The sequence below is a fragment of the Emys orbicularis genome, chromosome 1 (genome assembly GCF_028017835.1).
Source record: "Emys orbicularis isolate rEmyOrb1 chromosome 1, rEmyOrb1.hap1, whole genome shotgun sequence".
NCBI lineage: Eukaryota > Metazoa > Chordata > Testudines > Emydidae > Emys > Emys orbicularis.
In genome coordinates, this window is record NC_088683.1 from 268,728,866 (window position 1) to 268,743,418 (window position 14,553).

Consider the following 14,553-nt stretch of genomic DNA (forward strand, 5'->3'; position numbering starts at 1 on the left):
TTTAGCCAGCTGGAGAGAAAATGGAGGGGTCTCCCACAGGTTTAAATAGACTTTCTCTTGTGGATGGAGACCCCCTCCCCTCTCCTATGCAAAGTCCAGCTCCAAGATGGAGTTTTGGAGTCACCTGAGCAAGTCACATGTCCATGCATGACTGAGTTCCTTACCAGCCAAGCCACATTCCTGGGAAAGCCCAGATGTGTATTGGTGTCTCCAAGTTCATTGTTGGCTTAAGTGTTTCCAGATTGGGCACTTCCTGGGAAAAGACTATTCTCAGTAAGCTAACCAACTGCTTCACTACAGCCTACTTAGAATCAAACAAGTATGCAGCCAATATTCATAACTTTGAATACAAAAATGATGCATGCATACAAATAGGATTAATAGATTCAGTAGATCATAACCTTTACAGAGATATGTTACATGGCATATGTAGTATAAAACACATTCTAGTTATGTTATATATATACATTCATATGCATATTTCCATAAAGCCTTATGGGAGGTACCGTCACACCCCACTCTTACAAATCCATCCATTATATCCTGCACACTGCCGAGACTCACAGTCCTGCATAGCGAGAGACGATTAGCAGCCCTACACACTTCCATGACAGCAGCTCCCAATGTAGATTTTCCAACTCCAAAATTATTTCTCAGAGTGGTAGCAACGTGGCATTGCATGCTTCCAGACTGCTATCGCCACTTGCCTCTCCACAGTCAGTGCAGCTTTCATTCTGATGTCCCTGCACTGGAGGGCTGGGGCAAGCTTGTCACACAGATTCAGGAATGTGGCCTTTCGCATCTGAAAGTTCTGAAGCCACTACTTGTCATCCCAAACCTGTATTACAATGTGATCCCACTGGTCAGTGCTCATTTCTCAAGCCTAGAAGCTGTGTTCCACCATCTGCAACTGCTCCTTGAATAACACTAGCACTCTTGAATTGTTCTTTGCTATCTTCAAAGAAACGCTCATGAACCTGGTTGTTGCAGTACTTCTTGCAGGTCTGCAAATACTGTAGGATCATACGTCTTGTATTTGCAGCATTCTTGAGAATAGTGCAGAGTTACGTGAGCGCCATACCCCTATCAAAGGCCAAAAAGCCCCACATGGGTTTGTGAGATTTTTAAAAAAACAGCATGAAAATTATGGAATATGGACTCCATTATGGGACAGAGGAAGTTGCATGCTGAGAACTTGACCCTTAGCTCCTAGGGATCCCAGGGCGAGTCGTTACTAACCCACACAACAATGCAAAAATGTCCCAAAAGATATTGCACTGGATGGTGGCATGTGGCACACTGTGATATCTATCCGTGGTCCACTGCACTTTGCACACAAACATTCCTGGTGATTACACACAGCTCCAATGCAAGCAGCCAAGTATGCACACACCTGAGCGGTATACAAACTGCAGCAGCTGTAAACCAATGTAACTTCCATCAACCAACGTTTATAATGTAGACACGGCCTATGACTCAATTCTGCTGCTCCTATGGCATGCCACCGCTCTCTCAGCAAGTAAGTCCATCAATTAGCACTAATGTCAATTACTAAGAAAATCCATGTACTTTTTCTTCCAACCCACCAATAAAAGTTAAACAAAAAAGAAATGTGAAGCAACGAATTTAAGGCTAAAAATAAAACAAAAACAACATCCCCCTCCCCAAGAATCTGGTCTAGACAGTGGCTCTGAAACACTGCACAGCATTCCATCTAAATAAACAAGTATATCTGGGAGTCAAGGTCTCCCAAATATAGAAGTAAGGTATGGCACTAAGGCTAGTATTCAAAGAAGAAGGTGTAGAATGCTTTTTGCCATGTGAATGTCCAGTATGAAAGCAGGGGCGGCGAGTTATATGGGCCCATGGTGCCTGGGCTCCAGGAATATTCAGGGCCCGGCTCCACCAATGTTTGGAGCCGGGTCTCTCCCCCGGCCCTGCCCGGAGCATCCCTCAGCCCCCGAAGCATCCCTGCCTGATTGAAAGCGGGTCGCTGCCTTGACGCTCTGCGCTGCTCTCCCTCGCCTGCGTTGCCAGCTGCTGCTGCCTAAGGCTAGGCTACAGCACAAAAGCAGCGCTGGTGGCAGGCTGAGGCAGCTGGCTGCTGCTGCACCTGAGGAGGGACCACTCCTGACCCACTCTGCGCAAGTGGCAGCCCCATCCCCCGTGAGGGGCAGCAGCTGGCAGAACCCCCTCCCCCCCCCCCCCGGCACCGACCACAGGGGAGGCAAGGGGACTTCCTAGACCTGAGAGGGGCTCTAGGAGCACGTGCAGTGACAGCGGTGCGAGGTAAGTGTGCTGCTGGGGGGGGGGGGGGAGGTCCCTCCCCCAGAGCTCGCTGATGCCGGCAGGGAGAGGGTTGGGGGGAGTCCTCCTCTCTGGCCCTAGCCCCGGGGCAGCCTGTCTAAACCCCAAGCTCCTCATCCCTGGCCCCACCCCACCCCAGAGCCCACACCCCCAGCCAGAGCCCACACCCTCAGCACCCCAACCCTCAGCTCCAGCCCTGAGCCCCCTCCTGCACTGTGAACCCCTCATCCCCAGCCCCACCCCAGAGCCCTCACCTGAGGGAAAAAACATGCAACTTAAATTTGGCAGTCAGTTTTGGGTATGATCATGTTTAGCACAATACTTGATTATTTTACACCCTTGATTATTTTACATATAACTGGTTATATAAGGGTACAACAAAATATAATATATTGAAGCAGGCGAGTGCTGCTTCTGACTTTCCACTTTTATTTGTCTCTTGTAATCTTATGGCACCGGCGTGTTGTAGCTTCATTTTATCCCAGCAACAAATTCTTGTTTTGTAGGACCAGTAATAATCAACAATGGATAAATTCTTAATAAAGTTACCCAAAGAAAGAGAAGAAAAGGATAATTCATCAAGAAAAAAGATTATCACTTCAAAAGTTTTTTTTCCTCTTACTTAATTGGCCTCTCAGAGTTGGTAAGACAACTCCCACCTGTTCATGCTCTCTGTATGTGTGTATATATATCTCCTCAATATATGTTCCATTCTATGCATCCGAAGAAGTGGGCTGTAGCCCACGGAAGCTTATGCTCTAATAAATTTGTTAGTCTCTAAGGTGCCACAAGTACTCCTGTTCTTTTTGCGGATACAGACTAACATGGCTGCTACTCTGAAACCAGTCATTTCTGAGTAAAATTTAAACACACACATGCATACCCACACCCACTAACCAGGGACATAAATCAAAATATTTCTGCCAAAAACAAAAGAAACTGTGGAATAGGCAGTGAAGCACTGAAGTCTGCATGAAAAACTCCAGTTCAGAATAAGTCCACTGAATTTTACACTAATCTAAGCATCAGGGCCTTACCCTCCATAAAAATAGTAAGAGAGCTTTGTTGACACACACTGAATCAATGAAATATTCCACTAGTCAGACAGGAATATGGTTCCAGGATCCGGTTCAGAACTGAAATTACTCAGAGATAACTAATGACTTTCCAGAATTTGTTCAAGCCAGCAGAAGTGTCCTCCTATTATTAAAGGGATGGGATGAAACATAAAAGACATAATTCCCACTGACCCTGCAAAAACTAAACCTACTGCTGCCACAAAACATTACCTGGCCAACTGAAATACCCGGGTTCAGAAAGTGACTCCTGCTCCCAGTTCCTTAGCTCCAGGCATAGAGCATAGCCACACTACAAGAATACAGGTGCTGCTGGTGTCACCACTTTACAGCATATTTTGAGGACTGATTCACTGTAGTGTTGGCAAATGCAAACAGTGAGAAGTGACACAGTTGCAACAGGTTTTTTCAGCAAAAGTTTGTGAATTAACTATAAATGTGGGGAGCAGCATAGTGACCTAATGGTTAACATCTGCACTATCACGTCAAACATCTAGGTTACATCCTGCTCTTGTGTTCCCCAGGTCAGAAGGGCTTGGGAGTAGAGCTGTCTGAAATTTGGGGATTTTGGTTCACAGGGAATTTCAGAATTTAATAATATGCTTTCATTCCAATTTTGGAACAAAAGCAAATTTCCCAAAAATGTCCTGGAAAACCAGATATCCCCAAACTTTTCATTTAAGAAACACTGAAATATTCTGTTCCTGAAATGAATGTGAAACTGATATTCTTGACCATTTCAGGGCTGTTAGTCACTCAATAGCAGAGGTGGAACTGACAGCAATATCAATTTCACAGCTGGCAGGCTCCCTTAATCCTAGCAGGTCCCAGAGTCTCCACTCCAGCCAGGGATCCCTGCTGCTGCAGTGCAGGGAGTCTGCCAGCCTCCAGAGCCCTGGCTCCCACCAGGGACCTATAGGCTGGCAGAGTTTCTGCGATGGTGCGAGGAGCCTGCCAGCCGGAGGAGTGGACCCTGGAACACTGACAGGTTTCCAACAGAAACCTGCCTATGTTTTTGTGAAAGTTTTGTCAAATTTGTAACAGATCTGGCAAAACATTTTACTATAACTATGGATATGATTTTGTCAGAGTAAAATTAAGCAAAATTCACAGAACAGATCATGGTAAAAATGTACAAAATCAAGGTATGGTCGGGGCGACAAAAAAATGTGTAACAATTTAACAATAAAGTATTACAGTGTAACGAAGAGGCATTGACACTGACCCACAGGCTGGGTGGCCTGCTAAGATGAGTCAGACGGTGAAGGTGGCACTCCCTCCCCGAGCCCTGCCTCCTGGGGCTGAAGCCCAAATGGGGATGACGCCAAAGCCAAAGAACTCACGGACATCTCTTAAAGATACGGAATCCGGGACCTCCATGAGAAAATCGTGTCCATAACTATAACAAATGGGCATTTTCCAACTATACTATGTTTCATTGGAAAATTTCTGATCAGCTCTACTTGGGAGTCCTGCAGAGGCAACAGATTTGACTCCTGAAGAGGTGATCATTTTTATCCATTCTTTAAAAGATACTGCCAAGCTTAGAAGCAAGTCCCCTCCCATTTGTTCCTTGTTTAGAAAGTTGTAGACTACAACCAAGGCTACCAAGTGGCAGGATTAAATTGGTAAGGAGCTGAGGGAGCGGCCATTTAAAAAAAAAAAAAGAAGAAAGCAGAACCCTCAGCATTTTGTTATTAAAGAAATTTTTTTTCAATGGAAAATGGAACAGAGCTAAATTCAGCCAACACACAGAAACTCATCTAGGCATCCCCCTCTTTGTCTCCAACCACAGAACATATCATTTTCTTACTATTCGCATGCACTGCAGGAAACATGGGGTCTAACATGTTCCACACTAGCTTCCTGGTAGTACTGAACAAAATATGAAGTAATATTAAATCAAGCAATAACCTGATGTTTTAGGTTTAGGGGGATTTTATTATTTGCATAGCTGCCTCTCAGTATGCATACTACACTACAGCTTTGTGTGTGTTGTGCAAGTAGCAAAGCACAACAATCTATTCTAGCTGTGGGGATTTTTAGCAGCCTGGTAGCACACATGTCAGAGCACTACAGGGCTCACTTGTTATACCAATAGAATAAAAACCAGCAGGATCTTATTAAGAGGGATAAGGCAAAGATGCCACATTTATTGTAAATATAATAATACTATAAAAGATAACAGTAAACAACGTTGTTTGGCTACTTATTCCCATTACTACTTATTTCTTATACACACACATTATACCTAATATATACACACACACACACACACACACACACACACACACACACACACACACACACACACACACACCAGATGTTCTGCAGCTGCTGCATAGTTACCAGTCCTGCTTGAGTTTGCAGCTTGGGTTCGTAGCTTGTCAGGAAAGCCGGGCACAAGGACGAGCTGGGTCTCTGTTGGGCATGCACCGATGCCCTTCCATGTTGGCAGCAGAATGTTACCCTTCTCCCAAAGTTTTTCATCTCACCCATCCTTTTTGTAGGCTTTAGTTTGAATCCAGAGTCTATAGGTCTTGCTGTGTCACGCTGCCTCTGGGTTTGGTGATTGATCACCCGTCAATTGCAGACATGACTTTCAGCCTCGGACCGGGCTTTGATCTTCCTTCTATTGTACCTTTTCTTTTTAGGGTGGATTCTTCTTACTTTGTTAGGGCTCTTGTCTGCATCTTCAGCCGTTGATGTCTGAACTCTATTTAATCAGGACAGGCTGGGGCTGGAGGTTGATTCCATCATCCATACATACCTCATTCACACATCTAAACTAAACTAATAAGATTACAGCAGGGTTTGCAAAAATGAAGGTTGCAGCAAGCCCTTACAAAATGGAGTAAGCGTTTTAAAATGGGGTTTGAATTACAATATGGCAAACAGTGAACAGAAGTTACAATATAGACAAGTATAATGGATGGCAAACAGTGAACAGAAGTTACACTGTAGGCAAGTGTAATAAATGGTGAACAGAAATTACAATACTGAAACAGTGCAAGTCTCAGTGATTTAAGCAGGAATTGGATTGATAGTGAAACTCACAAAGGCAGCTGACTGAACAGCTATGGCTCTTAACAAGCATCTTAACTGTTAATTAGCCAGTTATTGGGGTAACCGGTTTTATGAATGAATATTGTTTCATTCATAAAATTTTACTTATGAAGTTACATTAATAAAGCAAACAATTAAAAACAATTTCATTCATCAGTCCTACACACTTGGGGGTAAGTGCAGGTGATGTTCCAGTAGGAACCCTTAGGAAAAGGTTCAAAGGATAGTAATATCTGGGAACACCAGAAATATCTGAAACTTTTAGCAACAGGTCCTGTATCTTAGGAACCCCTTTGTCAAATGACCCCAAATTCGCCCCACTAACCTTACCCAAGGCCCCAGTGATGCACAACAATTTTCAAGACAATCACAATACTCACATGGATTTTTTTTTTTAAATGCCTCTTACACAGAAAGCTTGGCTCCATCTTAACTATAGTGTGACAAGAACTGCCCCATAATACAGTAATTCAGGTTGAGCTACAATCACCATTTCCTTACCTTACTCTACGCCTGGTCTAGATATTTGAAAATGCAACCACTCTGTACCTGGCAATCAAGGTAGATTAATCATACAACTGAACACTTCTTAGGGATGGAATCAACTGATCTCTTTTAGGAAATAGGTTTCAGTAGTAGCCGTGTTAGTCTGTATCAGCAAAAAAAAATGCGGAGTCCTTGTCGCACCTTATAGACTAACGAATTTATTTGAGCATAAGCTTTCGTGGGCTAGAACCCACTTCATCAGATGCATCCTGTATCTTTTACTTCATACACCTGATGAAGTGGGTTCTAGCCCACGAAAGCTTATGCCCAAATAAATTTGTTAGTCTCTAAGGTGCCACAAGGACTCCTCGTTTTATTTTGCTTTTAGGAAATGTACTCAAGCTCTTCAGTTTAGCCACCAGAAATATCTGAGACTTTCGTAATGCTCTCAGTAACAGATGCTCTCAAACAAATTTTAACTGCTTTTCCTTCCATATCACCAAGAAAACCTATAGAATCTACATCCCAAGCTTACTTGGAAACAGCATGTGGGCAGCTTACAGTTCAGCAGCAACTGCCCATTCAAATTCACACTCATCATTATCTCCTCTTCTTGATGACTGAATTGGTCATTTTAAATATTTGGAGTGTTTATTAGTAGTTTAACTTTTAATAGAGCATTTAATTTGTTATATTTTATTTGAATTTTATTATTTTTAAATTACTTTTTGTTAGGCACCCAGAGGCACTGGGATGTGAAATTCAATATAAATAAGAACTAATTACGAGTGCCATTCCCATGAACATTTACAATGACAGGAATAAATACAAAAATCAAGCAACCTCCTTAAAGCACAATCAACAATCCACAAGATAAAGTCTTCAATTTAGATTTAAAACAATGGATTTTGACAGACATATGAATGTAATCATCATTTGTTTTAAATGGATATTAATTTATCCATTCCACCACATTTGATGGTTTTCTGTAACAACTCTTTTCCTTTCATTAAAAGTTTGATATTCTGATTGCATTATTGTATATAACCAGGGCTTATGTTGGGGGAAAAAATAACATTTTTTAGCACGCTACTTTCCAAAAATTTAATTCTCTTCATGCTCTCCCTATGATTTGCGGCACAATTTTGTCTGATGTTTAATTATCAAACGTTTCTGCTAGAGAAGGCAGAGGCTGCAGCATGTGAACTTGGAGGGACAAGGTTGGGAGGGATGAGGGGGGAAAAGGCAATATTAGGATAAAGGTCATAGGTAAGCCTGAATAAGGCATGGATTAAAGACTTTGATCTATATATTATGTAAAAATAAGAGGGCCAAGGATTCTTGGGCTGTATTTTCACTTTGGAGCTTTACATAAGCTACTTCACCCATGTTATATGTTGTCTACAGATACCAGGGATGGAATTACAGCCTTATAAATGCAGTCTTCTGTTATTTATTCTGTTTTTCTCTAAACTAGTTAAGGAAAAAGAAAGGATTTAAAATACAAGGAACATACACATTAGTGTTTTAATCTAAAAGGAATCACTCAGTTATCTAATGTTATAGATGGAGAGAACAGTTTAAAGTAACTAATTCATAAGCACTAATTACCGCTAGCAAGAGTCATTGATTATCTTCCTGTAACTATCACAGAAATAATAAAAAATTGCAGCACAGAGCAACCACTTAGATTTACGGGGAACATATTTGAAACATATTTCAATAATTATTAAACCATTACATTATACATTATTTATACAGACTAACATGGTTTAAAATAACATGTGAATGAGCCAAAACTCTATTTGAGTGTGTCATGGGGTGACACTGGCCCCTTTCAGACTTGTCAGCTGACTCCCGCACTTGCCCCAGTTGGGCTATAAGAGAAGGCACCTGGGCAAATCATGCCCGACAGTCAGTCAGGAAAGGGGCAGAGAGAGTATACAAGGGGCTCTCACTACTTGCTCCCTGGAAATAGGGAGACAGGTTAGAAGCCAGGAGGCTGGGTAGTGGGAACAGGATCAGCAGAAGCAGGAAGTTCCCTAGGAGTGGCTGCCAGAGTCCCCACAGAGGGGAGGCCTGGGAACCTGTTGGGAGAAAAGGATCTCCGGGGAGAGAGCACTGGGAGGCAATGTTTCTCAGTTAACACACTATGGGAGAATCCTGCAATAGGCCCCAAAGCAAAAGGAATTGAGAGAAGCAAAAGGGAAAATTCCCGAAGAACTACTGCCTCGGGGGATGAGGAACTGTGTTTGTGAGAAGAACAGGAGTACTTGTGGCACCTTAGAGACTAACAAATTTATTAGAGCATAAGCTTTCGTGGGCTACAACCCACTTGTTTGAGAAATAAAGCACCTGGAAAAGACTTTGGGTGTAGCAGTGGGTCCTTTGTGGGGACGGGCCAGAACCTTACAGTGTGGTTCTTAGAACATTTTCTAGTCTCCTATCTACACAAGAAAATGATTGTAAGGAACTGGTCTAATAGGTTCTCTAGACCAACCAGAACAGCCATGTTACCAAACTGTTACAACCCCAGTCTTTTTATGGCCATGCGTACACTTGGAATTAAAAAAAAAATTTTCCCATCAGTGATAACTCTAAACTAGAGAAGGCTCCAGCAGCTCCTGGCATTTTTACCACTGTGTATATGCCACAAGCTGTTAGAGCCTTTACTGCACTAGAGATGTCACCGATGTGAATTTTTCTCTCTAAAAATCCCAATTGTATCCATGGCCATAAAAAGACACAGGTGGTAACATAATTTGGTAAAATAGTAATACATGGTTTAGTCTCGTCTACACAGGCAACTCCAAATCATTAGGGAACTACCACATTCCTAAACTGACAGAATCTGTAGTGTGGATTTTCCTTTAATATGTGAATAGTGTCACAGGCATAACATTCCATTTTTGGTTCAGAATGCCTTTTCATTCTAACCCCCTGTTTTCATTCACTTGATACTTTCCCAGAAAGTTAGTTATGAGTCTAACATATTCTCAGTCCAAGATTATCTTAGCTTTAGAAAGTCAGAAGGAATTTTATTAATCAGATTTAAAGTTATTCACCCATATGAGTGTTTTTACTAGCTGATGCACTTCTCATGGGCTCTTTAAAAATGTTTTTACTTCATCAGATAACTAACAGCAGTGCATTAAAAACTTCAGCATTGAAGTATTGGTTAAAGATAACTATTTTTTGCTTTAGTTGATTTCAAAACAGAAATTTAACCTTATATTGTTGTGACAAATGCAAGAACATCACCATCAGCAATCACAAGCATTGAATAGTTTTTTGTAAAGCCTTGTCTACAGTAGACAGCTATACTGGCAAAGATTTCTAGAAGAGACTCAGCTTATAACAACAAAATAGTTGGTTTGCTACGCCCTCAAATGACATAAGATACATGACAAAAAACTTTTTTTGACAGTATAAACTGCATCTATAGTAGGGCTTTTGCTGGCATAGCTATGTCAGTTAGAAGTGTGATTTCTTTCACACTCCTAACCAACTATGCCAGCAAAACTTTTAAGTGTAGACCAATCCTAAATCAATAGTCTAACACGTGCACCATCTAAGAAAAACATATATGCATAGTACTTCTCTTAATTTAACTCAGGAAGTACATAAAACGTGTGTGTGCATGTATATACACACACACCTTCTTTGTATGCATATGTCTACGTGCATACACACACACACACACACACACACACACTACATCTGAAGGCTCTCCTTGTCTGCCCTCTATCGGTGATTTGCAACTTCTATTTTTTCAATAAGTAAAGCAGTAAGAGAATAAGCAGGGAGAAATAATTTCCCTACACCCTGCAATGCCAGTTACTGAGCCTATATATTCTGTACTTCGAAACAACTGCAGTACTCATCTGCTCACACTAAGGGCTTGTCTTCACTACAAAATCTGAGTATGGTTTAATGTGGTTGTAAAGAATACAGTTAGATGACACAGTCCTGACCATAATTTGTTCTGGTCTACACTGAGCGTAATGACAGGTTTCAGAGTAGCAGCCGTGTTAGTCTGTATCCGCAAAAAGAACAGGAGTACTTGTGGCACCTTAGAGACTAACAAATTTATTTGAGCATAAGCTTTCGTGGACTACAGCCCACTTAATCGGATGCACAGAATGGAACATATAGTGAGGAGATATATATATATATACACATACAGAACATGAAAAGGTGGGAGTTGCCTGAGCGTAATGTCATAATCCACATTGTGTCAGCTAACCGAACTCTTTACTGTCATTTTTAAACACAGTTAATTTTTTGTAATGTACATTAGCTCTGAGATTGTCTTCAATGTCTATAGAAATTTGTTTAAAATAACACATCAACTTGACGTGGTGTTATAGCAGTTTTGGTGCCAGAATATTAAGAGAGACAAGGTGAGTGAGGCAGTATCTTTTCTTGGACCAGCTTCTGTTGGTGAAAGAGACAAGCTTTCGAGAAAAGCTCTGTTTAAGTTTGTAAGTTTGTCTCTCTCACCAACAGAAGCTGGTCCAATAAAAGATATTACCTCACCCACCTTGTCTCTCTAACATCAACTTGACATCTAGTCACTTTAAAAAAGTTAGTAGTTACAAAGACTACATTTGTGCCTAAATTACCCTGCCAATTACACTAGTTTTTATAATATTTTCCTATTTTCAAAAATATTTTTCTATTCCTTATTACATGAAAGATTCACACAAACATCAGGGGAATTTGCCTAGGCAGGGCAATGGACTCTTTATTGGTGGACTCTTGAACCCATGTACAGTCAGTTGCAAGATTGGAAATAGCTGATATTTCACAGGAGGAAACTGTGGAACCAATTGTACAAAGTGCAGTCAAATGCAGAGTGAAACTAAGAGACCTGCCCCCTCTAATGTCATAGAATCATTGAATCATAGAACTGGAAGGGACCTCAAAAGGTCATCTAGTCCAATCCCCTGCACTCAGGCAGGACTAAGTATTATCTAGACCATCCCTGATAGTTATTTGTCCAACCTGCTCTTAAAAATCCCCAATGATGGAGATTCAATTTATTCCAGTGCTTAACCACCCTGACAGTTAGGAAGTTTTTCCTCATGTCCAATCTAAACTGCCCTTGTTGCAATTTAAGCCCATTGCTTCTTGTCCTATCCTCAGAGGTTAAGAGCAGCAATTTTTCTCCCTCCTCCTTGTAACAACCTTTTATGTACTTGACAACTGTTATGTCCCCTCTCAGTCTTCTCTTCTCCAGACTAAACAAATCCAATTTTTTCAATCTTCCCTCATAGGTCATGTTTTCTAGACCTTTAATCATTTTTGTTGCTCTTCTCTGGTCTTTCTCCAATTTGTCCATATCTTTGCTGAAATGTGGCGCCCAGAACTGGGCACAATACTCCAGTTGAGGCCTAATCAGTGCAGAGTAGAGTGGAAGAATTACTTCTCACGTCTTGCTTACAATACTCCTTGTAATACATCCCAGAATGTGTTTTTTTTTTTTGCAACAGCGTTACACTGTTGACTCATATTTAGCTTGTGATCCACTATGACCCCCAGATCCCTTTCCACAGTACTCCTTCCTAGACAGTCATTGCCCATTTTGTATGTGTGCAACTGATTGCGCCTTCCTAAGTGGAGTACTTTGCATTTGTCCTTATTGAATTTCATCCTATTTACTTCAGACCATTTCTCCAGATTGTTCAGATCATTTTGAATTTTAATCCTATCCTCCAAAACACTTGCAACCCCTCCCAGCTTGGTATCGTCCGCAAACTTTATAAGTGTACTCTCTATGCCATCTAAATCATTGATGAAGATATTGAACAGAACCAGACCCAGAACCCATCCCTGCGGGACCCCACTCATTAGGCCCTTCCAGCATGACTGTGAACCACTGATAACTACTCTCTGAGAACGATTTTCCAACCAGTTATGCACCCCACCTTATAGTAGCTCCATCCAGATTGTATTTCCCTAGTTTGTTTATGAGAAGGGTCATGAGAGACAGTATCAAAAGCCTTACTAAAGTCAAGATATACCACATCTATCACTTCCCCCGTATCCACAAGGCTTGTCAAAGAAAGCTATCAAGTTGGTTTGACATGATTTGGTCTTGACAAATCCATGCTGACTGTTATTTATCACCTTATTATCTTCTAGGTGTTTGCAAATTGATTGCTTAATTATTTGCTCCATTATCTTTCCGGGTACAGAACTTAAAATGACTGGTCTGTAATTCCCCAGGCTTTCCTTATTTCCCTTTTTATGGATGGGCACTATATTTGCCCTTTTCCAGTCTTCTGGAATCTCTCCTGTCTTCTACGACTTTTCAAAGATAGCTGAGCCATTAGCAATTATCTCCTCAGTCAGCTCCTTGTCAACTCTGAACAACAGTAAATTACTTTATTTGCAGAAATAAGGTTTTTTTTTAAGCTGAGAGTCCCTTTACATACAGCTGAAATGTGGTTGCAAAAGCAGTTTATAACCAGCTTGTCTGGCATATATAGATCCAGGCTAAGCCATGGTTCACCCAGTGTTTTAAGATCACGTCAATACTAGATGGGAGCTAGTTTTCCTGTCATAGGAGTTACCGTGGTACAGCTGGTCGGTAACACACAATTAACTTCAGGAAGAGAGAGGAAGGAAAACGGAGAACTGGATTAGGACAATTAAACCGAACTGTGCTCCGCTTTCACAGCAGTAGCTCTGAGGGGAGGCTGTTTCCATCGACGTTTGTGCCGAGAGGGAAACCACGCGTGATCGCGCACCCAGAGTGAAACGCGGCTCCAGTGACCACGGCAGGGGCGAGACACAGAGCAGAGAGGAGAAACGCCTTCGCTAGATGTCCCAGAGGCTCCTGCCTGCCCGGGGGCCGGGGCTCGCGGCGCCCCCGACACAGCAACCCCCGCCCCCGAGAGAGGGCGCCGCCCCCCCAAGCGCCCCGGGCCCGCCCCTCTGGCCAGGGGCTCCCGATACTTACACAGCCCGTTGGAGCCGGTGCTGGGGAACATGGTCCACGGCGTTGGAAGGGGGGCGGCGCCCGGCCCGGCCCGCCGGGGAGTCTCCCGAGAAGCCCCAGGAGGCCGGAGCCAGCCCGAGGAGGCTCGGCGGGTCCCGGGGACGAGTTGTAAGGCGGCCGGGATGGGCCAAACCGGGCCGTCAGTGACTCCCCGGCGCCCTCTACCGGTCCCGCCGCCTCCCTGCAGGCCGCCCGAGGCGGAGAGGGCGGGAGTCGCCAGCGCCGCCGCCGCAGCTCACTGCGCGCTCACTGGGGTTAAGCTGCTGAATCGCCCCTGCCCTGGGGCTAGTTTCCCCCTGCCCACGTCCAGCTATTCCCTGAGGGGGACTATTTCCCCGCTGCTGCCCCTGCCATCGCACCCCCCCCCCCGTAGTGCTGTGGGCACCCTTGCTTTGGGCGGGGGTCGGCTGCTTTTAGAGGCTCAGGTAAGCTGTCTGTAACTATACTTAATATATTAGACAACAGATTTGTACACGGACTAAGGCCCCATCCTGCAAAGACTACACAGGTGCTTAACTTAATGCACTGTGACTAGCCCCACTGAAGTCAAATTAAGTTCTCACAGGATCAGAGCCTGAAGATGGAAAGATATTTACATATTGAATAGGCCTC

At 42.9% G+C, this 14,553-nt stretch overlaps 1 protein-coding gene across 1 annotated transcript in view; it reads right to left on the reverse strand.

Moving 5' to 3' along the window:
* Nucleotides 1-13,983, reverse strand: part of UBAC2 (UBA domain containing 2) — a 142,922-nt gene extending 128,939 nt beyond the window's left edge. The window contains exon 1 of the mRNA XM_065419733.1: nt 13,903-13,983. Coding sequence (XP_065275805.1) covers nt 13,903-13,933 — 31 coding nt within the window. The 5' untranslated portion in view covers nt 13,934-13,983. The remainder of the gene's footprint in view (nt 1-13,902) is intronic.
* Between the last annotated feature and the right edge of the window lie 570 nt (nt 13,984-14,553).